At 39.7% G+C, this 25,040-nt stretch overlaps 1 protein-coding gene and 1 pseudogene across 1 annotated transcript; one reads left to right on the top strand and one right to left on the bottom strand.

The window, feature by feature from the left end:
- The window catches only part of LOC107745786 (cryptochrome-1-like), a 19,508-nt pseudogene extending 6,941 nt beyond the window's left edge, over positions 1-12,567 (top strand).
- Positions 12,568-21,752: 9,185 nt separating this feature from the next.
- Positions 21,753-24,653, bottom strand: LOC107745785 (prosaposin receptor GPR37L1-like). Its single transcript, XM_016559769.1, has 2 exons — positions 23,900-24,653; positions 21,753-23,045 (listed from the first exon to the last, which is right to left on the bottom strand). Exons 1-2 carry the CDS (start codon positions 24,506-24,508, stop codon positions 22,200-22,202), a joined length of 1,455 nt encoding a protein of 484 aa, XP_016415255.1. The 5' UTR covers positions 24,509-24,653; the 3' UTR covers positions 21,753-22,199.
- Positions 24,654-25,040: the final 387 nt, after the last annotated feature.

Here is a 25,040-nt window from a genome sequence, read left to right as displayed (position 1 = left end):
TAATTTTTTGTTAGACTTAACCTTATTTTTTTTTTTTTTTTTTTTACTGCAGAATTATATTTAAAAACACTTAATGTTAAATTTGAAATTCTTTCCTGACAGATTTCTCCTGCAGTGCCTGGATGATCTTGATTCCAATCTAAGAAAACTCAATTCCCGCCTTTTTGTCATCCGAGGTCAACCAGCCAATGTATTTCCACGCCTTTTCAAGGTAAAATACTTTAGTTTAAAATACCGCTATCAATCCTTGAATATGGTATCACAAAAGCACTTACAGTATTTCTTTCATTTGTCTGATCTGATGAGCATTTCTGAAAGACACACATTCCAATTTTGTTTAATCCACTGCATTAACTTTTTTGAGTAACTATCCAGTGTTTGTGATCTTTTCCTACAGGAATGGAAAATATCCAGGTTGACCTTCGAGTATGACTCAGAACCGTTTGGAAAGGAGAGGGATGCAGCTATTAAAAAGCTTGCGATGGAGGCTGGGGTTGAAGTCATAGTCAAGATTTCACACACCCTTTACAACCTTGATAAGTAAGCTTGATGAGCTTATTTCCTTAAATCTAAAATGTTCATTTTTTGATGTTTCCTATACCTGCTTAATGTGCAACTATAAGTAATCCATTTATAGGTTGATTTTTCAAAAAAGTTTGACTCTGGCATCCTACTAGCCTGACACAGTAACCTTTGTTCAACCAAATGACATTTGAAGAGAGTTCAAGAAGCATGTTTGATATACATTTATTTTTAAAAATGGCAAACTTCAGTTTTAATATTCTCAACCTGTTTAATATCTAATGTCAGCTGCATCATTAATTTTGCTATTTATTTGCTAGTTGTTGCATTCAATTCTTGAAAGAACATAGAGAAATTGCTGTCTCACTATCTTAAAATAAGAGTTTTAATGCATGTGAATTGTACATGTGGGAAGGATGGTGGCAAACAGGAAGACCCTGACACTTTACCCTCTACATCCTTTCAGGATCATTGAACTAAATGGTGGTCAGCCTCCCCTCACTTACAAACGTTTCCAGACTCTGATCAGCCGAATGGACCCACCAGAGATGCCAGTGGAAACCCTCTCCAACACTATTATGGGCTCCTGCGTCACACCTGTCTCTGAAGACCATGGTGACAAATATGGTGTGCCATCGCTGGAAGAACTAGGTGAGCTGAATGAGATAAAGAGCTTTATCTGTTGAATTTAAAGGGATAGTTTTTAAAATCATTCACACACCCTCAGGTTGTTCCAAATATGTATACATTTCTTTCTTTTGTTGAACACAAAACATATTTTGAACAGTGTTTGTAACGAATCAGTTGCTGGTAGCTATTGGCCCTGTTTACATCTGGTATTAAGATACGTTTTGGTTGATCCGATCGGATCACAAGTATACAAGGGAGACACATTCCTGTTCACACCTGTTTTTTTAATCCATCTCTTCTGTCCACTTTCGACCACTCCTATCCTGATTTCTTTTGAGGGGAGGGTCTGTGGGCTAGTGTATGTGGGCTTTTTCTGATCTTTCTATCTAATATTGTGAAGTAAGCTTGCGCAATTTACATATGAGCTGAAAGCTCTGTTTTTTGTTTTGTTTGTTTTTTCTTCCCAAAGCTATTTTTAAAATGTTTACTGCATGGATAACAATTCGGCTACACATAGCAGTAAAAATAAAGTAACTTTATTTAACAAACAGCTTCAAATTAATAACATGTCAAAAAAATTTTCTCCCTCAATTACAGTACAGATGATATTATTATTATCTTGTACTATAACCCTCAGCTATGCTCTCATTGAGAACATCTAAGAGTTCCTCCTCGCCCAACACCTCCCAAAAGGCTTTATAAAACTCAACTGCAAGCCCATTACCAGGAGCTTTTTCTGTTCTCCATGTTCTGCAGTGCATTCCAAAGTTCTCGTTCACACAAAGGTCTCTCCAGCACTGCCTTTGACTTTTCTTGCAACTTTGGTAAGCCCGCATAAAAACTAGCAGACATTTCCTCATCTTTCTTCATCATAGAACCTTACAACCCACTGTCTTATTTCAGACGGCGCTGTCAGCTCTTGCCCATTTTCTGAGCGCAATGAGTGAATGTATCGACTCTGGACATTTTTCCTCTCCAAATTAAAAAAGAACTTGGATCGGGCATCCATTTTCGTGAGATCTTGACCAAAGATCCCTTTGCCTTCATACCTAGCAGGTCCACAAAGAATAACTTTTTAGACTTAAGAGCATCAATACCATTCTGCCCTCCAGTAACCTCTATTAATGTTTGTAACTCTACAATTTCAGCTTTGAGTTTTCATTTTTTGTGTAGTGTTTTTAGAGACATTGAAAGTATACTGCTGACAAAACAATTTATTTCCAACTTTTCCGTAGTCCCACCACTGACGCAAATTTATAAAACATTCTTTTTTTTATTTAAATTCCTAAAAATAAAAAATAAACACCTCTTTAAACTTTAAATCACTCAGCATTGGATATATTAAAATTAAAAACCAGAAGGACTAATTGCACAGCTTTTCACAATGTTAAAATAGTGTTTAAAACAGTATAATCTATTCTGGCCAAGGAAATAAAATTCCCTCAAATATGCGTTCACGTTAATTGCTTATCATTCTTATTCAAAATGCATCCATATATCACAATTTATGAGTCTCAATCAATGTGCGTATAGCACAGCATAGCATGATTCCAAACTCTACATAATTCTCTGTACAGTTAAAATCACCACCTAAAAACCAATACTCATCTGAATTATAGCTCTGCAAAATTTCATTAAAATCATTAAAAAAAACTCTCTCATCGCCAGTAGTGGGAGCATATACATTGATAAACACAATATTGAATTTTTCAAATTGTGTTTGTATAACAATAAGTCTACCAGGAATTTGTTGTTTCACCTCAAAAGAGGCAGGAGTAAAATGCTTGGCAAATAATACAGCCACCCCTTCTCTAGCAGAACTCGTATGAGAGCACAGCACCACTCCTTCCCATTCTTTTCTCCAGTCAGTTTCATTTAGACCATCACTATGCGTCTCCTGAATGAACGCAACATCAATTTTCTTTTGCTTTATTAATTCAAATAACAGTGCCCGTTTATATGCATCTCATTCCCCATTCAAGTTAAGAGTGCCTATCCTCACCACACTCATTAGAAAGTATGAAGGAAGGATTGAGCTCAAAGTAAGTTTCAAGATGTGGGAGCAAAATAGACTGTCGTTTCAAACCCATCCTCTGCTTGAAGTTCGGATCTCAGTTTTGCAGCAATTTTCTTAAATCTATATATTTCCTGAACAGTAAACTGTTCTTCACCCTTATCACAGCGTATTCCCTTTAAAATCTTAAATGATTCCCTTTGAGCTAAATTGACCTGTTTCCCTTACAGCATGGATAACAATTCGGCTACACATAGCAGTAAAAATAAAGTAACTTTATTTAACAAACAGCTTCAAATTAATAACATGTCAAAAAAATTTTCTCCCTCAATTACAGTACAGATGATATTATTATTATCTTGTACTATAACCCTCAGAGAGTTCCTCCTCGCCCAACACCTCCCAAAAGGCTTTATAAAACTCAACTGCAAGCCCATTACCAGGAGCTTTTTCTGTTCTCCATGTTCTGCAGTGCATTCCAAAGTTCTCGTTCACACAAAGGTCTCTCCAGCACTGCCTTTGACTTTTCTTGCAACTTTGGTAAGCCCGCATAAAAACTAGCAGACATTTCCTCATCTTTCTTCATCATAGAACCTTACAACCCACTGTCTTATTTCAGACGGCGCTGTCAGCTCTTGCCCATTTTCTGAGCGCAATGAGTGAATGTATCGACTCTGGACATTTTTCCTCTCCAAATTAAAAAAGAACTTGGATCGGGCATCCATTTTCGTGAGATCTTGACCAAAGATCCCTTTGCCTTCATACCTAGCAGGTCCACAAAGAATAACTTTTTAGACTTAAGAGCATCAATACCATTCTGCCCTCCAGTAACCTCTATTAATGTTTGTAACTCTACAATTTCAGCTTTGAGTTTTCATTTTTTGTGTAGTGTTTTTAGAGACATTGAAAGTATACTGCTGACAAAACAATTTATTTCCAACTTTTCCGTAGTCCCACCACTGACGCAAATTTATAAAACATTCTTTTTTTTATTTAAATTCCTAAAAATAAAAAATAAACACCTCTTTAAACTTTAAATCACTCAGCATTGGATATATTAAAATTAAAAACCAGAAGGACTAATTGCACAGCTTTTCACAATGTTAAAATAGTGTTTAAAACAGTATAATCTATTCTGGCCAAGGAAATAAAATTCCCTCAAATATGCGTTCACGTTAATTGCTTATCATTCTTATTCAAAATGCATCCATATATCACAATTTATGAGTCTCAATCAATGTGCGTATAGCACAGCATAGCATGATTCCAAACTCTACATAATTCTCTGTACAGTTAAAATCACCACCTAAAAACCAATACTCATCTGAATTATAGCTCTGCAAAATTTCATTAAAATCATTAAAAAAAACTCTCTCATCGCCAGTAGTGGGAGCATATACATTGATAAACACAATATTGAATTTTTCAAATTGTGTTTGTATAACAATAAGTCTACCAGGAATTTGTTGTTTCACCTCAAAAGAGGCAGGAGTAAAATGCTTGGCAAATAATACAGCCACCCCTTCTCTAGCAGAACTCGTATGAGAGCACAGCACCACTCCTTCCCATTCTTTTCTCCAGTCAGTTTCATTTAGACCATCACTATGCGTCTCCTGAATGAACGCAACATCAATTTTCTTTTGCTTTATTAATTCAAATAACAGTGCCCGTTTATATGCATCTCATTCCCCATTCAAGTTAAGAGTGCCTATCCTCACCACACTCATTAGAAAGTATGAAGGAAGGATTGAGCTCAAAGTAAGTTTCAAGATGTGGGAGCAAAATAGACTGTCGTTTCAAACCCATCCTCTGCTTGAAGTTCGGATCTCAGTTTTGCAGCAATTTTCTTAAATCTATATATTTCCTGAACAGTAAACTGTTCTTCACCCTTATCACAGCGTAAAAAAAAAATTCGGACATAATTTGAAACTGTAAAGGGTTTACTTTTATTAATGTATATTCACAATAAGAACAAAACTGTGCCTTTTCTAAAATAAAGAAAACAAACAGGATGTGCTTTCAGCCATCTGTTTCCTTAAACTTGTGGTGCGGCCATAAAAATGAAGCGAAGCAGGTTTCCTTTTTTTTGTTACTTGTTACTGTTAATTATTTAACTGAAACATATTTTGTGCATTTTTTTCCCGTACTTTGGAAGTCAATGGCTACCAGCAGCTATTTGGTTACCAACATTCTTTAAAAATCTTTTCTTTTGTGTTCAACAGAAGAAACCCATACAGGTTTCAAACAACTTGAGGGTGAGTAAACGACACTGTTAAAATGAAGTAGTAGACCTAAATGATAACATCACTGTATCCATTTCCTGTGACCTAACACAAATGCATGAGTTTCATAAACTGCAATACAAGAACCCACCAATATTAGTATTGTTTTTTTAACCTACATAATCTTGACTCAGGATTTGACATCGAGGGACTACCATCTGCTGTCTGGCCAGGAGGTGAAACAGAGGCGTTAACAAGGATTGAAAGGCATCTAGAGCGAAAGGTGTGATCAAATATATATAGATGTACATCAGTGGTCTCAATCTCGGATTACCTGTGGCCATATGCCTGGTGGTGTTTAACAGCTAAAACAAATACAACAGAAAGTGTTGTTACGACCATGAGTTTCACTATGTACTGTGCAGTTATTGGCCCAGTTTTGCAGTTACTGATGCATTGATGGACCTTTTTAAATACAGTATGCTAATGTATAACAATCTTTAAAAGAACTATAAGAAATAAAAGGACAGACTGAAAGTGAAAATTAATAGCAAACAATTGTTAGTCCAACATGTACTCATTAATTGTAGATCAGACTTTACCCTTTCCCTCCTAAATGTTTTTACAGGCTTGGGTTGCAAATTTTGAAAGACCCAGAATGAATGCCAATTCTTTGTTAGCCAGTCCGACTGGCCTGAGTCCCTACCTCCGTTTTGGCTGCCTGTCCTGCCACCTCTTCTATTTCAAACTCACAGACCTCTACAGGAAGGTACAGACATGGCTCTGCACTATCCATCTATGTATAAAACTAGTATACTATATTGTACTATATATAATGATATATATATATATATATATATTGTATCTTATATAATTATATAGTTCATTTTTGCTGGGAATTCAGCTAAAATTGTCTGTATATTAAGCATGTGGTAGTATCCTGTTTTTTAATAAGTAAAAATGAATATAATATCTAGATTTGTGTGAAATTCTCCTTGCAGGTAAAGAAAACCAGCACTCCTCCACTCTCCCTCTATGGTCAGCTGCTGTGGAGGGAATTTTTCTACACTGCCGCCACCAACAACCCACGATTTGATAAGATGGAAGGCAACCCAATCTGTGTGCGCATCCCCTGGGACAAGAACCCAGAGGCTTTAGCCAAATGGGCTGAAGCTAAGACAGGTTTTCCATGGATTGATGCCATTATGACCCAGCTGAGGCAGGAGGGCTGGATCCACCACCTGGCCCGTCATGCTGTCGCTTGTTTTCTCACTCGTGGAGACCTGTGGATCAGTTGGGAAGAGGGCCATGAAGGTGCATATCTTACACATGGGATATAAAAAAAGTAATTTTTTATTTCATAAGATTTTAAAACTGTGAAAAATGTAAAAAAAATGGCACTTCATGTCAGAAAGGTTGCCAGCCCCTGTTATGGAGGAATATAAAAATATGCTGGATGGATACATTTGAGTTTAAAGACCTTGAGTGTTTGTCACACTAATAATGATAATAGAGTGACCTATATTTTATCAGCCGTGGTTGTTGAGGTATTTTATTTCCATGTAAATTTTCTTTTAAAATTAAGAAAAAAAACATCAAAGAATAAAGAGTTTAGTATAAAAAATTACGGACTGACCCCAAACTTTCGAACTGTAGTGTAAAAGTCTATTTTTAATAGGCCTAAATGACCTAATAACCACCATCTTTGATTGGCTGGAGAATAATGGTAGTTATGATTGACAGGTGTTCGAGGAGCTCCTGTTGGATGCTGACTGGAGTGTAAATGCAGGCAGCTGGATGTGGCTCTCCTGTAGCTCTTTCTTTCAACAGTTCTTTCATTGCTACTGTCCAGTGGGTTTCGGCAGGCGCACTGACCCTAACGGCGATTTCATTAGGTTGGTAACGTTTCTAAAAATACACACTAATTCCAGGCTGAATATCATGCTTCCACTACAAGGCCCTTGTTTAAATGCTAGAATGCATTAAAGATTAGCCACACAGAAGGACAGTTTAATAGAATGAGGAAAATTTTTTTAAAGTAACTCGATCAGAGGAATGTAAAGAATTTCTGGGTCATTTGGAAGGGTAATTCATACATTCATGAGGATTTTATACAGTTGGGGGTCATATACATAACACTTGTTTTTTATATATGACTGAGATGTAGAATAGTATCAGTTGAGGTCTAGACATGAATTACAGCATGAGTTAGTCAAGAAAGCAAACCTGTCCCATGTAGCGTCTTTGTTAACTTTTCCACCTAAGGCCTTCCAGTTCCAGAATTTGGTGTTCCAGGATTTTGGTACTTTCCCAACACATTGTCCTCATTATAGGCCCCTTCAAGGAGCAGATGTCTGCTTGTAAACATTGCTGTCATCGTATTTATCGTATTTGTGTTTCTTTGTGGTCGTCTTACGGATTGAGTGAAAAGTTCAGCTTTCCCTTTCCTCTTTGTGAATTGTGGTTGATTGCTTTTAAGACGAAAGCCATTCTTAGCCAAAGCATTTGGAAACCTGTTAGCTGTGAATGTGGTTGAAGCTTGATGCTTTATCAGCGGGAAATGCAGTAGCCTGTACTTTAGCTCGGTAGCATCTCGTTTCATCAAAAAGGATTTCAACTGCTTGGTAGGGAAATATATATGAAGCCTGGCCTGTTTTCAATGCATAGAGAGCCACATTGCATTTCCCAGAGAGCATGATGGGAGGTGGGGCCCAAAGCCAGTGCCAATGACTTCAGTCTAGCTTTGGACAACTCCTCCTTATCAGACTCTTTTTGAAATGTTTAGCGGTCCTCTAGGCATTGAATGCAGCACTGCCTATGCAAGAGAACGAGAGTCCTGGCATTGAGAGAGAGTCGTACCTTTGTCCCAACGAAGTCACTCACGGTCCGTAGGTCATCCAGCAATTTTTCATTTCTGCTTCTGTACATGTAATGTGGTTCTGGCTTTTTGCTTGTTCAGGCAGGATGTGACTGTTCCTGGCAAAAGGGTTCTGGTCTCTTTTGGCAAAATGAGGGGGCCACCCAGCAGCAGAGGACAGTATACTGCGTTTCTCCTTTGGCGGCTAGCAGGTTTCTCTGCCTTGGCTTGGGATCACTGTCGTCTCAAAAGCGATCAGTGGCAGTGCGGGGGGCAGGGAGCGAACCTGAACCTCTCACTCAGCCCTGAGTTTCGATTTGTTGAAGCGGGTGGGATGGGGTTGTGGGAGGGTGCTCTGTCATTGGATCTGGAGGGATTGGGAGGGCCTGGTCACTGCCTCTGCTTTCTAATATGTGTTGTAGTAGGAATCTCCGTAGTGTCTCAGCACAGGCGGGACCTGTTGTCCAGTTTAAAGTGCGTCCGCCTGTCTGCAAGCCGTGCCTCCTGCATTCCTCCGTCCCTATGCTCTGGTAAGGTGGAGCACCTTAGGTAGGTGGCATTTTCTGTCCCTGGGACCTGGAGGAGAGAGTCCTGATTTCAGTACAGCCTGAATTTTTCAGTTCTTTTCCATTTTTTATTGTTTTGGTGTTGGTGCTGACAGTTTTATTTGTAGTATGAATTGGCGCATATCTATACATTCACGTTTATGATATTACACCGTTAAATGGTGTGAAAATACCATTTTGTGATCCTTGTAAATTAATCATTTCCACAAGCTGCAGTCTTGACACTTTTTGTAATCCGAGAAACTGTGTCATTCTTTTTGTGCCTGCTTGTTCAAACATGGGAACCCAATAACCATCTCGCGTAACCTTCCTCATGTTTATGATGAGACTGGTTTAATCTCTCTTTGTTCTTTCAGACGATATTTACCTATTCTCCGAGGTTTCCCTGCCAAATATATCTACGACCCATGGAACGCCCCAGACTCTGTGCAGGCCGCTGCCAAATGCATCATCGGTGTCCACTACCCCAAACCCATGGTGAACCACGCTGAAGCGAGCCGCCTCAACATCGAGAGGATGAAGCAGATCTACCAACAACTTTCACGCTACAGAGGACTTGGCAAGAGTTTTCACTGTCTTCTATTAGCAAGCAACTATCTAGCTTACATGCAATCACATTTATCAGTGAAAAACAAGCCTCACATGCAGTTGATAAAGAGTATAATTGTCTGAAGTTCTAGCAAATGCTTAAATTGTGCATTGTTGCAGTAGAAGATAATTCTACATTCTATTTTACCAGGACTTCTGGCCTCCGTACCATCCACACACAACGGCAATGGGAATGGGATGGCGTACTCCCCAGGGGAACAGCAGTCGGGGACCAATACACCAGGTGAATTTCATTTTTTTTTTTCCCTTTATTTGAAATTACAGACAAATAAAGCCTATCAGCTTTTTTATTTTCTTAAATGTTTTAAGAAAGGTTAATAAATACCAAATGTTAACAACTTTTGACTCATTTAAAAGCAATTATATTTTTAAACCAAGGAATGTATCTCTTATATCTTTAATAATTGAAGAAAAAGTGAAGAATATAATATAATATCATATCATATAAAAATGTGTGTAAAAAAAAATACAAACAAACTACTTTGAAATTACAGACAAATAAAGCCTATCAGCTTTTTTATTTTCTTAAATGTTTTAAGAAAGGTTAATAAATACCAAATGTTAACAACTTTTGACTCATTTAAAAGCAATTATATTTTTAAACCAAGGAATGTATCTCTTATATCTTTAATAATTGAAGAAAAAGTGAAGGATATAATATAATATAATATAATATCATATAAAAATGTGTGTAAAAAAAAATACAAACAAACTACTGATTTACAGATGCCCACACATGACATGGGGAAATAAATATAGATATCATGGACACAAATTATGATTTTGTTCCCACTACTTAATTTGTGGCAATGTTCTATTTGTTCCCTTGTTTTAGTTAAATCATGGCCACATTGTGGTAATTCCTTCAGTCGTTTTAATTTAGCTAAATTCGTAGTCACGATGTACAGTAACTAAACCAGGGAATGATTTACAATTTACAAGACTTAAGTTGTGGGAACAGATTTTTAATTCATGGCTAAAATATCTTTTTTTTGTTTTTTTGTGCGTGTGTCATGTGCATACCGATGTGACATAAACTGACATCCTGAAAGCACCAGCTGTATCAGGCGGTTCCAGTGGTAAAAGGAGTGGAAGTATTCTGCTGAAATTTGACAGTGAAAAGCAGCAGGGACCAAGTGGAATTCAGCAACAACAGCAGCAGCAATCAGGTGTCACCTTTCACACTAATTTAATACACTAATAGATTTATAGGTGTAAATAATTGTTATTAGCAAATAAGATCTGCGTAAGATCTGTTTTCTCATGCAGTTCTTTTCTCTTGCTTGTTTTCCAGGATACCATCACATGACCGACGGGGCACAGCAGTCGAATTTACAAATGTAATGTCTCACACGACATGACAGGTCCACAACATTCAGGTAACAGACATGGAAATGTGTACTGCGTGTTACATGAATATCATAGTTTTTTACAACATATCCAAAGTTTAAAAAGTTGCTTTATTAAGGAAGTGTGTTAATATATTCCTATTTTTGTGTTTACAATATTCTGTGTGGTGTTTAGCAGGACACCTGCTGCACTCAGGAGGAAGTGTGACTGGTAAGAGGGCGCGAGAGTCGGAACGAGACCTTGACGGTGAAGATGACACCCTCTCCACCTCTCACAAGTTACAGCGGCAAATCGCAGAGGTCACTTCAATTCACAGCGGGAAGCAGTCGAGTATGGTAAATGTAACTCACTTAAATCCTTGATGTATAAATGTTAAGAAATCATACATTGTATTTAAGATTGATATTTTTCTGTTCTTTTTCCAGAAGAGTTAGATGGACATATCATCGTACTGAGCAGAACAGATTCAAAACAAGGTGCAGTCTGAAGAGGACTGACTTTAAATCTGGTTTCCTTTAAACAACTCATGTTTGGGATTTTTTTTTTCTGTTTTTCCCCTTCTTTTCCCTTTTTTCTTATGTTCAATTGATATGAATAGTAACAGAGAATTAATTTTTATCATTTAATGAAATTCAGTTGCTTTAAAAAGAAGTTACTGATTTTACATCCATTGACGGACAAAAACGGCCATAAAAAGATTTTGTCCTTGTTTCCTTGGCAAACCCCTTTCTCTTTTGCCCAACTTTGCACTGGTTAGGGTTTTATTTACTGTAAAGTGAACCATACTGTACCAAGTGGGATATATTTATCAGCTTTTAACAAGCATGATAAAGCTGAGCTTCATTGTACACTCATTGCAGCTAGGATTTTGAGTATTTTTACAGTTTGGTTGGCACCAGTACCAGCCAATTTCAATTTCACTTATTCTCAGTAGAGTGGTGTACGTGCGACTTTTTGTAAACCGAAAAATTTATACAGGTATATTTTATATATTGGTGTTTCGTTCTTTGCTAGTTCAGTGTATTAGTGTTTACTTAGAAATTCCATATATAAATAAATATTAAATACCAGCAGAGCTGACATTTTAAAATAGGGTTTAAAGATTTCTAGATTTTAAAATCATTTACTTAAAATTATTTTGCTTAACTGATTTTAAGTTCATGTTTTTAACCTTGAGCCCATTTGTAAATTTTTATTAGAGACAGAGAGCTGCGGTGGAATGCAGTTCTTGAATGTTTTTAAATGGTCTACAATGGCCCATTAAATGCATCTGTAGATTAGCTACAGTATCTTCTTCATTGTCATGCTTGGCCGACACACACAGACAGCTGATCTTCATGGTCAGGCCTTAAACACTGATTAAAAACGCCAGCTAAACTCTGCCAAAGCCAGGAAATGACACTGGAAAATAAAATTTTCCTAGCTCAACACTGATCTCTACGATACATCTATGAAATAAAGCTTTACGGATCTTTAGGAAAGAAATGTATGGAAAATGAAGACACCCTGTTGTATCTCTGACCCTTAAGACTTCTTAGCAGATTATACATGCATTTGTTTTTTTCATAAATCTTAAATGTTTTTAATAAATTCATCTGTTTGTGCATGTTCAGGTAAAGCAAAAGCATTATCTGACAGTACTAATGATAACATGATATTTTTACATTGACATTCCAAAAATGCACAAAACGTTGACTATTAATCACTTTTTTAATCATTGATTCTGCTGCAGTCCTTTTTTACAGTATATAATGTATATCTCTAATGGTTAGAGAGTCGGACTTGTAACCCAAAGGTTGCGTGCGGGGTTCAAGTCTCGGGTCCGGCAGGAATTGTTGGTGGGGGGGAGTAAATAACCAGCACTCTCTTCCACCCTCAGTACCACGACTGAGGTGAGACCCTTGAGCAAGGCACTGAACCCCCAACTGCTCCCCGGGCGCTGCCTGCCCACTGCTCTGGGTGTGTGTTCACGGTGTGTGTGTGTTCACTACTGTGTGTGTGCACTTGGATGGGTTAAATGCAGAGCACAAATTCCGAATATGGGTCACCATACTTGGCCACACCTCACTTCACTTTTGAACCAATAATTAGGATTCTGATATTTAAATACAGAGGATATTTAGCCTCTGTATTTGGCCACAAATGCTTTATACCAAATGCCCCCCTCAGACCAAACATCATTTAATTTAGCTGTTGGTTTTCTACCATATTGCCAAGCAATTAAAAAAAAAAATCTGAAGTACAAATATAGGCCAAATTTGTTCAATTAAATTATCAGTTTGGGAATGTATGTGCTATCTGAAGAAAAAGCTCATTCTTAAAAAAATGTTTTTTTATTTCATTTATTAACAATGAAATGAAATAAAAGCCAGCCGCTGAGTAAGCCCTGTTTGCTAGGGATGAGGTAGTCCTGCATGGCTTAGATGGATGCACTGCATGGGCTTTCAACTGATGACATGGAGTCATCAACGACGGCTTCGTCCTCAGATGCACCAAAGTAAATCAAGCCGCTCACAGCCGACAAGGGGTGCTGATCCTCACAAGTGAAGCATACAGGAGAATCAAGGCATTGGGGGGAGAGTGAAGGCATTTAAATAGCCAGAGTTCTGATGCCTTTAGAGAGCTGTGCACAGCAACTGAAACAACAACAACAACTGAGACTTCTGTTAAATCCACAACAACGTTTACAGTGTCACTAACACAGATGCTCCTAATGACAACTATATACTATTGTATATAAATAAGTGGGCCCCTGAGTTCATGTACGGTTGTTTATCATGGTGATCTGGCAACCTATTACTGAACTGGACTGAAGCTATTCGGTCTGAATTTGTTTGTGTATAGCTGGATTTGCTTTGACACGGTGACATCTGTATCGTTTTTGCCGACCAGGAGAGGTTTTCAGTTCTAATGTGAATGTTTTGATATGACAATTGTAGAAACCTCAGTGCTTTTTTACTGTAATATCTCTGTGCTATAATAGTTTGTCACAGCAGAAGTGAACCATTTCTGTTTTCTCCCCATTTGAGCGGTTCATTTATTTAAATATTTTTTTTCCTTTCTGTGAAATGTGATGTCAAGTCTAAATATTGTCCTTGAAGTCTGTAAACAGTTGTAAAATTAAATCTGATTGAAACTGGATTTATTTTTCTGAGTCTTTTTTTGTGTCTGACCAGATTATAATTATGGAGGAAAAAACTTGCGAAAATTAAAAATTAATATAAAAAAAAAATTAATAATGAAGAACGAAGTTACAAATAAAGAAAGAATATAATAAAGGGAAAATAATACAAAAATTAATCACTACATTCAACTGGAAATTTGTTTTTATCATTTATTCCTTATAAAAATTTTAAATCCTTTATTATTATTTTTTTTTATTGTTGCATTATTTATTTATTTGTAATTTTTGTAGGTTTGGTACTCCCTATATAGTAACTGAACATCTTAATGCAAAATAAGCTATACTTTTGTGTATAATGAGCATCTGCGACCACTGGAGGGCGTTGTTGATCCTTATATAATTTCCGCTTTTAGGCGTTGTGTGGGCTTGTCCCGTGCATAGCTTTGTTTATACAGGATTCTTCCACATAGTTTTTGAGAATTTGTTTAAGTTTTTGAGAATTTGTTTAAAGTTTTTCTAATAACAAAGAAAGTCATGAAAACAAAATTTCAGCATTTTCCCTGTTTTTCTCAAGCAGCTATTGCTGTTCTGTGAATGTAATGCAGTTTGCAAAGCTTTAGTAGGTAATTTGACCAAAAAGCAAGAGAACCTGATAAAATTAAAGAAAACCGAGCAATAAAATATCTTATGATTTTAAATTCAGTATTGTTTCTGTTTTGTGTTCTGTTTCTCACAATCAAAGGTAACTGTCAAAATCTGTGGGGACTATGAGTTTCATTCACACAGCCCAATTTTGTTCTCTGTCAGAGGCTTGGCACACAACATGAAGGGGAAAAAATGAGTGAGATGTCCTGGGCCCTCGAGAAGCAGGGAAATTTGGCCTCTCCGTGAGCCACTGCAACACCTACTCTTGTTTTTAGATTGCCATGTGCCTTGAATACACAAGTATGACAAAAAATGCAATGGAAAACTTTTCTTTTCCATCCTTAAACTGGCATCGTGATTTAGTGAATCAGAATAAAACTCACTAGCGTTTCCTGTCCTCTATTCGTGGTGGTCCATGGCTCCGGTTGCGTTGTTTTTTTGTGCCCAGGACCTCAGTCCAGACCCTGATTTGTATGTTAGTGTACTCAAGGGGCCAAAACTAGTTGCCACAGCAACCGTGTTGAATCTCTCATGGACCCCCCGTCCCCTTCCACCCTCTCTCAGCCTCCCCTCTCAGAACTCAATGAAACAAAACAAACATTGTCCCTTAACAAGGCGCAGAGAGACAGCGTTCTGTTCAGAAGTGCAGGACATTCAGGTCATATTAGTCCTTCCTCATTGAGTTTAGTCTGAGAATAAGAGCGTCCCCCCACAGGACACTCATCACTTTCTCATGTCTGCTGATGGTGACTTGAAACGGGAAGCCCTGGATTCACCTCACCAGACTGACATGCCCATGCCAAGATAGCTCTTAAAGGTGTACACAAATGAATGGAAGAAGTGTCAGTAGGTGAGGTTAGAGTTCTGAGGCATAGGGTCTGTCTTGTCTGGGACCTAGATCTGTCTTTCATCTGTTAAAACTCTCATTTCAATGCAGAATGGAAAGTGGACTGGCTCTCAAGGGAGCACAGATTAACATCACTTGTCAAACAATGCAATTATATAAACTTCTTATTTATCTGTTTATTATTTTCTTTTCTTAAATAATTAATTATTTATTTTGGGTTTGTTTATGCTTGTGTATGCATGTGTATTTATCTTTGGAGTTGTTTCTGTAGTTTATTTGAAGCAAAATTCATGTCACACAATATTTTACAGACTTGCTGTTAAATGATTGTATTTCTGGAAAGCACATTGTACATTGACCATGTAAATATATAATAACCATGTAAATATTGAATAAACATGTCAAAAAAAAACTTCTTGAGTTTTTATTGTTCCCTTTCGAGCAGTCTCTCCCGTTGCATTGACAGCTTATGGGGGAAACTCCTGTTTACTCTGATACTGAAGCCTGATTTCTTCAACCCACCAAAAGGGGAGGAGCCGACCTCTATATAAGTCGGCCCTGAGTGCCATTTCATCAGAATTTTTCTCCTTCAGCGACGAAGATCATCTCCTCGCTGACTCTGAAAGCAAGAAGCCGAAGAAGGAAGAAGTGCAGCTCAGCCGCTGCTCGCCGCCGTAGAAGGAGCCCCCGGTAGTGGGGGTCCCCTGCGGCCATCTAAGAGCAAATTTCCAGAGACATCGCCTGTCTAGGTAGTGCCCACGCAGAGGCTGCACTCACTGAGACGACATGCTCTCACTGCGAGAGCATGAGTCTCGCCCTTCTCCACTCGCGAATCGGCTTCTTTAATGAAGGTGGTCCTACCCAATCTGCTCTCCCGTTTCCTCTTCTTTCTCTAGGAGAAAGAAACAGCAGAGCAGCGGGGCTTTAACACCTTGCTTGAGTGAAATCAAGCTGGCGCAGCTCCCGCATCCTTCACTCTCCCCCCAATGCCTTGATTCTCCTGTATGCTTCACTTGTGAGGATCAGCACCCCTTGTCGGCTGTGAGCGGCTTGATTTACTTTGGTGCATCTGAGGACGAAGCCGTCGTTGATGACTCCATGTCATCAGTTGAAAGCCCATGCAGTGCATCCATCTAAGCCATGCAGGACTACCTCATCCCTAGCAAACAGGGCTTACTCAGCGGCTGGCCAGGCTGGCTCAGCGCTCCACAGGAAGGCGGTGCTTCAAGTGTTCCAGGCCAAACTTATCCGCACCATGGACGAGTCTGGCCAGAGTTCTGATGCCTTTAGAGAGCTGTGCACAGCAACTGACCTGGCTTTGGAGCTGGAGCACCACCTTTGGCTGAATTTGACAGAGATCAGGGATGCCGACAAGGTCACCTTCCTAGACTCACCAGTCTCTCCTAAGGGACGGTTTGGCCCTGCAGTGGATGGTTTTGCAGAGCGGTTTACAGCAGCACAGAAGTCATCGTAGGCAATACGTCACTTCCTGCCGAAGCGCTCCAGTGCGGCGGCTTGTTCAAGTCACCAGAAGGCTCCATCCGCTCAGCAGCCTGCCAAGCCAGCGTCGCCTCAGCCCCAGCCTAATCTGAGCCTGGGCTTCAGCAGAGCCCCTGGACAGCGAAACATTACCCATTTCTGAAGCACCAAGGTCCCCACCCCAGAGGGACGTTGGACCCTGAGCCTCAGAAGCCATCCCTCGCTCTCCATCCCTCCAATTAACACCAAGCGATGGAAGCTCCATTCAAGCTGGGCCCATCCTTCTCATTCAGTGCTCTCCCTGACTGCTCAGCAACTAGTGGCGTCATTCAAATTAGGGACTTCACGTCCGCACAGGGCTTTCCAGAGAATGCTCGGTCTCATGTCAACCGCTTCCTCTGTGATTCCTCTGAGCCTGCTCAGTGGCTCTGGCTCAAAGCCCATGTCCTGTCCCACGCTTGGCACCTGGGATGTTTTCATCTCAGGGTAACCCACCGCTGCTTCAGAGCCGTAGCCCCTTGGAAAACCTCTCGCCTGTTTCAATCAGGCATCCCATTGGGACTGACCTCCAGAAGGAAGGTGGTCACGACAGTTGCCTCCAACTCAGTTGGGGAGCTCTGCATGAGGGCAGACCGACGTTCGGCTCCTGGTCAAACCTGGAACAGCGCTTACAAATCAACTGCCTCTAGCTGATGGCGGTTTTTCAGGCCCTAAAAACCTTCCTGCCGGCCATAAGGGGGCACCGCGGCCTGGTCCATTTGGACAACATGACGGTGGTAACCTTTCACCCTCAATACCACGACTGAAGTGAGACCTTTGAGCAAGGCCAAACCCCCAACTGCTCCCCGGGTGCCGCAGCAATATGGCTGCCCACTGCTTCGGGTGTGTGTTCACTACTGTGTGTGCACTTGGATGGATTAAATGCAGAGCACAAATTCCAAGTATGGGCCATCATACTTGGCCACACGTCACTTCACTTTCACTTTTACTTTCACTCAGGTCACGCTCCCTTCACAGGTTGGTTTGACGCCTCTTTTTATGAGGACAGGGCAAACTCCTCTCACTGAGAGCAGTTCATGAGCCGGCCAGACTGAACCAGGGGGCAGACATGCTGTCCAGGGACAATGTAGATCCAGGAGAATGAAGACTACACCCCCAAATGGTTCAAATGTTTTGGTCTGTCTTCGGGAGGGCAGAGGTGGACCTCTTAGCCTCAGAAGACAACTTTCACTGCCCAATCTACTTTCTGAGACAGTGAGATGCCCTGGCCCATGATTGGCCCAGCGCTCGCCTGTATGTCTTCCCCCCTGGTTTCTCTGCTTCCTCAGGTCATCAGACAGGTCAGGGAAGTCACATGCTCAGTCATCCTGGTGGCCCCACTCTGGAGGAATCAGATGTGGTTCCCTGAGTTGATTCAGCTGCTATCAGCAGCCCCTTGGCTGATAAAACTGAGGGAGGACCTTCTCTCGCAAGCGAAGGGCATGATTTGGCATCCCCGGCCAAATCATGTTTGGCCTCTCGATGGGATCATTTTGGAGGCTAGAGCTCCGTCTACATGACGTAATAGTCAGTCTTCTCTTCCAGCACGGAACGAGAACCCGTCCTCTTGTGAAGTGTCCCACGTGCTAACCTTTCTAGAAGAACTGCTGGATAAGGGGCACACCTCTTCCACGCTCAAAGTATATGTGGCAGCCATCGCGGCGAATCATTCACTCGTGGCTGGCCAGTCAGTCGGCAGAAACGACTTACTCGTTAAGTTTCTAGAAAGCGCAGAGCACGTCGTCCGGATAGCGGGTGATGTTAGCGACCAACAGGAACTGTCTGGTATGGTCCTCGAGAGTCTTGCCTTCCTGCTCCAGCAGGAGGAGGAGGAATTCGGGGCAAGGAAAGGAATCCATGGGGTGAAACTGCTCCCCGGGCGCCGCAGCATAAATGGCTGCCCACTGCTCCGGGTGTGTGTTCACGGTGTGTGTGTGTTCACTGCTGTGTGTGTGCACTTAGGATGGGTTAAATGCAGAGCACTAATTCCTAGTATGGGTAACCATACTTGGCCACATGTCACGTCACTTTCACTTTCACTTTCACTTTCAATAACCGACAAACTAGAATACAGGAGACAGGAACTAATATAGGGCAGATAAAGAGGGGCAGACAGGTGAGCACAATGAGGTGATTAACTACAAACGAGAACAGGAACAACCAAATAAGGACATAGAGGGAGAAACCACAATCCACAGTCCACAGGGGAACTGTCTGGTATGGTCCTCGAGAGTCTTGCCTTCCTGCTCCAGCAGGAGGAGGAGGAATTCGGGGCAAGGAAAGGAATCCATGGGGTGAACACAACGGAAAGAAAAACACTGAGGAAAAACCGGAAAACAAACGGAGGGGAGAACACAGAAGTTAAACTCTTTTTGGGTCGGTTATTCTGTCACGGGCAGGGTGTTGAGAGATCAGGCAGGACGACGAAGATGATGATGAATAAACGGATATTTAATGATTAGACAACAGGAAATCCAGACAGGGTAGCCATCAACATTCACAGGGTAACATTCACAATGTTCACAATGTGTGACATATATGCAAAAGAGCTCATACACAACACTTGACAGATTTAGTCTTTGGAAAACTTTGTAGAATGTAAGTAATGTCTTAAGGGCCCAATTATATATAAATTGATGAACTGAAACGAACTGAACCGTATTACTGTGTTACTGTTACTATTGCTATTTAACAACTCTGTGGTTTGTTTGTTTGAGTTGTGACTTATATACAGCGACAAATGATTTTAAACCGTGAATTTTTGTACACAGACATGCTAAGTTGCAACTTCTTCGTTTGGAAATACATTTTTTAAAATTAGAGCTTGTTTCTTTAGCCCTTCAGAAAAATGCCAGGCCTGCAGATGCACAATCTTGCACAATGCTTTTTCTTCTTCTTCCAAGTCTGGCGTTTAAATAGATTTATAATAAATACATCACATTAAATTCTAAAACTATTAGGTGCTTTTATGTTGACTAATCAGTCAGTCTCCTTTTTTTTATCTTGGAGTTTTGGAGCATGACGTCAAATATATGTTTGTCTAGTGGGAGATGTACCTCTTGTTCAAAATGACATTGTCCTTGGAGGTGACCTCAATAAGAACTCATGACACTGAACATCTAATGTGAGCTGTCATGCTTAATTGGACAATGAAATAGAGTAAATTTGAATGCAACTGAATTAACATGAAGTAAATCACAATTGTACTTTCCAAATCCAAATGTGAACATACTACCTGAAACTACCTCTTTTAATGTTTTGTTTTTATTATTTCCATGATTTACTGTAGTATAATGCTTCCTGTCATATTGGCATTGAGTGTTGTGAAGAGATTTGTTGATTTGTGGCACAAACTTCATTACAGAGAATAGAGCCTCGTCTGTTCTCCTGCAGTCATAATGGCCAGTGGAGCTCCTCTCTTAAAGCCCTCCTCAATTCTCTAATGAGGCCATTCTCTACCTCTCTCACTTGTCTTCTGAATCTCTGAAAGGCTCTGAGCGCAAGCCAAAACCACAAGACAGAAGAGGTCCAGCCCCCTCCCAACAACCCCTGCAACAACACACGTCAGTCTAACCCAAACATTTCTATCTTTGATTTAGTTTATTATCTTTCACGGTCCACTGAATGTTAGATAATCAATTTGAAGATGAGTTTTTCGAGAGCCCATCTGAAAAAACACATCTTTTATATGACTAATGACTCCTTTCAGTGTCTAAGCTTGCTTCCATACGCACTGGTCAGCACACCGACGAACATGACAAGCGTACAAACGTTGTACTATTGACGAATTCTTTGATTCCTACATTGACAAGAAAAGGTGGCAAATCCAAGTGGGTTTTTTGTTCACACTTGGCCATTCTGGAAAAAACACGTGAATTTTTAGACGGTATCTTGGCAACTCAGCCGTAGTCTGGCTATTGATATTCACAGTAGAAGCTTCCATCTCCTTTTCAGAACAATAGAAACCTTATGGGAATGAAGAAACCAAGTCTTTAAGGACAAATCTTCTCCCTCAGGCCCTGATGGACATTTGAGAGATTAGTACAACTCTTGACACTATTTCTTGCAATTTCAAAGATGAATGAGACAACATAAATTATTTAAAGGCATTTATTGAATAGAGTTTTATAAACTGTTTATGGACTTTTTGCTGAATTTGCTTATGAAAGCAGCTATGAGCAAAGTTACAATAATCCCTTGAGGAGGTACACCATTCAATTTCTGTCTTTTTGTCTCACTGTACTACATGAAGGGGCTCGAAAAGCTAGTTTGCACAGGGAGTTTGCTTTCAAAAATTATCTATTTACATTCTAATACAGCTGAGTGCTTATATACAGAAGTTCACAATCAACAGTGTAGACCAATGTTCAGTGGTTTGAAAAAAGAGGCATTAATTAAAATTAGTGATAAATAGCATTTGCCTGAGTAACAGACAAAAACTCCTTACATTTTTGTTTCACAAGTTTTCCTATTATATGAACAAGATGATGTGTTATTTGTGATCTGGTAGTATTCAATGCATTTCTGATCTCACAGAGTGTTTAGCTAAATATTTATACACTCAGAGCTATGTGTAAAATTCATTGTCTGTACAGAAAAGTAGAACTATGAATGTGGGACATTTGAAGTCAAAATTACAGTTACTTAATGGAGACCCTGGTGATATATTAAAGGGATAGTTCACCCAACAATCAAAATTCTGGCATCTTTTACACCCCCTCATGTTGTTCCAACCCTGTATGACTTCCGTTCTTCTGCAGAACACAAAAGTGGATACAATGAAGCATTGTTTTGTACATTCAATGAAAGTCACTGGGGTCCAAAACAACACTGGAGCCCTCTGGCTTCCATTGTATGGACATAAACATGGAGACGTCTTACAAAATATCTTCTTTTGTGTTCTACAGATGAGAAAAAGTCAATGGTTTGAAATGACGCGAGGGTGAGTCAATTATTGGGTGAATTATCCTTTTAAGAATTTATAGGTACATTGAGCCATCCTGAGATATTATAGAATTAATCTTCAGATTTGTGAACATAATTTAGAGTGAATTAGCCTTCATATGCCAAACTTAGAACTTAGATCTTAACTAAAAATGATTTTTACCCACTAAGTTTGTACCAAAACCAAAATTGCAAATTGGACTCAGATTTGTTGAACAAAGCTAACTTGCTCCAACATAACAGTAAGAACTGCTAATGTAAAGATGGCCACTTGTGGATAATGGGAAGAAGGTAGGTTGTAGGTTCCATGTCATCTTATGATGTCATCACTTAGGGACGGGATCCGCCTACTCAGCTGCCAATGGACAAGATGGTTGAACTGTCCTTGGCTTTGTCAAAAAAAATGGAGGACACGTCATTGGTGGTCTTGAGCTTGCCTTCAGCGACATTTTGGGTAGATGAAGAGTTGCTCGGTTGGCATTCTTCACAGCAGCAGCAGCAACAGTCCATGAAGGCCTGGCCCAGAGACTTGCACAGGCAAAGCAGCAGCACTGGTGTCACAGATGACTTGAAGAACAGAAAGAACTGGTTTATGAGGGCCAGAAGAGAAGTCACCCACTCAGACACCTGGATGGGACCATACGTCAAAGTCAGGTTGCAAACATTCTCTGGCAGCGTACAGACACCATATACGACCGCTAGAGCCATGACTGTGCAGTTGAGCTGCCGTTCGACTTGCTGAGCGTGCTGAAGCTTTTGTTTTTTGGATGGAGATCGTTCCTCGGGCCGCTTAGAAGAACTTCCGCTCCCGCCGGATACATGACAGGTGGCCAGCTGACAGAGCAGGGTGAAGACAACGGGCAGACAGAAGTAACAGCCGAAGTACCACCACATGCGTGCATCGTGGTAGTTGATAATGAGAGAATAGATGGATTCAGGGAGATCTGGATATGGACTCATGATGCAGGTGTCCACTTGGTGACCCAGACTAGGTGGTGTCACCTGATGCAGCTGCCACAGGAGCAGCTCAGGAGCCGCTAGCACCATGGAGCCAATCCAAACCACCGCCAGCTTAGCCAGGACCTTCTGACAGCGCTCAACTCGTCGCTCAACCTTTGGCATAGAGCTTGTGGCAGCGTGGAAGCGGTCAATGCCCAAAGCACACAGACTGAAGGTTGTCACACCAAGAGAGGTTACCTGGAGGGTGTCCAAAAAAATAATTATTGCTATAATCATATAATATATGTTTGTGTTTTTATGATGTTTTTTCATGAGATACAGTAAAAATAAATGATTAGATTATTAAAACTGTGGTAATTATTTTCATGTTATGTGAAATTTCATGTTATCATGAAATGCTATTATTATTAAATATAATATAAATATATAGATATATAATGACATAGATAGTGGAATTTTAAGAGATTTAGTTAGGCTACAAAAAATGTAGGAATCAGAACAGTATAATATAAAGTATGAAAAACTGACATTCATCTGAAATTTGATAAAAATTTAACATTACTAATTAAATTATTTTACATTTGACAGTGTTACTAAATAATACTAGCTTACTTAAAGTTAAAATTACTAGATAAACTTTAAATGAGCATTAGATGATGACAAAGGTAATTGATATGTTAAAATAAGAGGAAGTGCACAATTAAATATCCTATATTGATCAACAATGATAAATCAAAAATCTGCAACATTGTCAAATAATATATAACCGATATGGTGTGCGTCCCTCTTGATTGTCATAAATAGTAATCATAAAGATGTACATGTAGATTTGTAAGGACTTTTAGGTGACTACTTACATGGGTGTTTAAAATGGTTAATTCTGTGTGTTTTATGAAAACTAAAGTTAAAGTTACAGGGTTATTTTACTGCAGTGTTAAAAATCCAGAATTAATACTGTATCGGAATTTAAAAGTTCCTGTTAAAAAATATTGGCACTAGCTACATTTAAGATATATTTTTCAGGTACATTAGACCATGAGAAATTGATCAAGACTAAATGTAAACTTGACAATGCCTTAGAAGGGCCTTACCTCTATGTAAGGCACAACTCTGCAGGAGAAATCTCCCAGCAGCCTCTTATTGGTGAGTTCGTTAAAGACCACCACAGGCAGACAGAAGCACAACACCAGAAAATCCCAAAAAGCCAGACTTGCAAGAAAGTAGTTCCATGCGCTCCTCATGAAGTAATTTTGCCACACAATGCACATTACCGCCAGATTACCCACGATGCCGAAGGCAAACACCACAAAAGCCAAAAAGAGAATCCCATAAGCACTGTAAGAGCTGTCAGTGATGGGAAACAAAGGATTTTGGATTTTTGTGATGCTCCTTTTTGTTGGATCACCATTAGGAACCTGTTCACTAGTTATTTCAGTGCTGTTTCCATTTTCAGCCAGTGACGAATTGACCATCTCTGTGAAGGCCAAAGGACTTGTAGTTTGTGTGACCATGGTTCCTTTATCGTCATCTTCCACACTGAACACTTCTTGCGGTGTGCTTTCTTGTGAATCATCTTGAATAAAACTATCCTTGCCAACAGTTGTCTTGTCTTGACTTCCTCTTTTTGCTTCTGAAGCACAAGCACTCAGAAGCAAAGCCAGTGTCATAAGATAAATCAATTTATAATCTCGTATCCCCATCTTCAAGGCAAAGTCCAGTAATATACAAGTCAGAGGAAATTGCTTCAAAATCAGAAACTAAAAACAGATGGCAGAGGCTGAAGCAAAGACCCTGATGAAGGCACTGCTGCAGTTTGGGATCCCTTGTGCCAAAAGGCTATGTGTTCTGCAGTGACCAGAGAGCAGCTCTCTTATCAAAGCTATGGATGGCTGCTCCCTCTCAATAGGGGTCCATGGAGTCACACCCCCTTTTGCTGTTCTCCCACACTGACTGATGGGTGTGATTGCCCTCTGCTGGCATTAAAATGCTGTTTTAAAGCGCTATAATTTCACTACAATTTACTAAACTGAAAGTTTTTAACATTACTATTAAAGCGCAAGTAATGAAACTAGTTTTCAAGCTGTGGTGAATTAAAGAGATGAAACAAAATGCATAAATGCACATATACCAGTCAGAAGTCTGGAATAATTTAGATTTTTAATGTTTTTGAAAAAAACCTCTTATGCTCACCAAGGCTTTAATATCTTTTAAAATGCTGTTTATTCCTGTGAA

Source organism: Sinocyclocheilus rhinocerous, unplaced genomic scaffold (genome assembly GCF_001515625.1).
Source record: "Sinocyclocheilus rhinocerous isolate Xijiao unplaced genomic scaffold, SAMN03320098_v1.1 scaffold558, whole genome shotgun sequence".
In the NCBI taxonomy this organism is placed as follows: domain Eukaryota; kingdom Metazoa; phylum Chordata; class Actinopteri; order Cypriniformes; family Cyprinidae; genus Sinocyclocheilus; species Sinocyclocheilus rhinocerous.
Note: the sequence above shows the minus strand (reverse complement) of the source record. Positions and strands in the feature narration are given on the sequence as shown.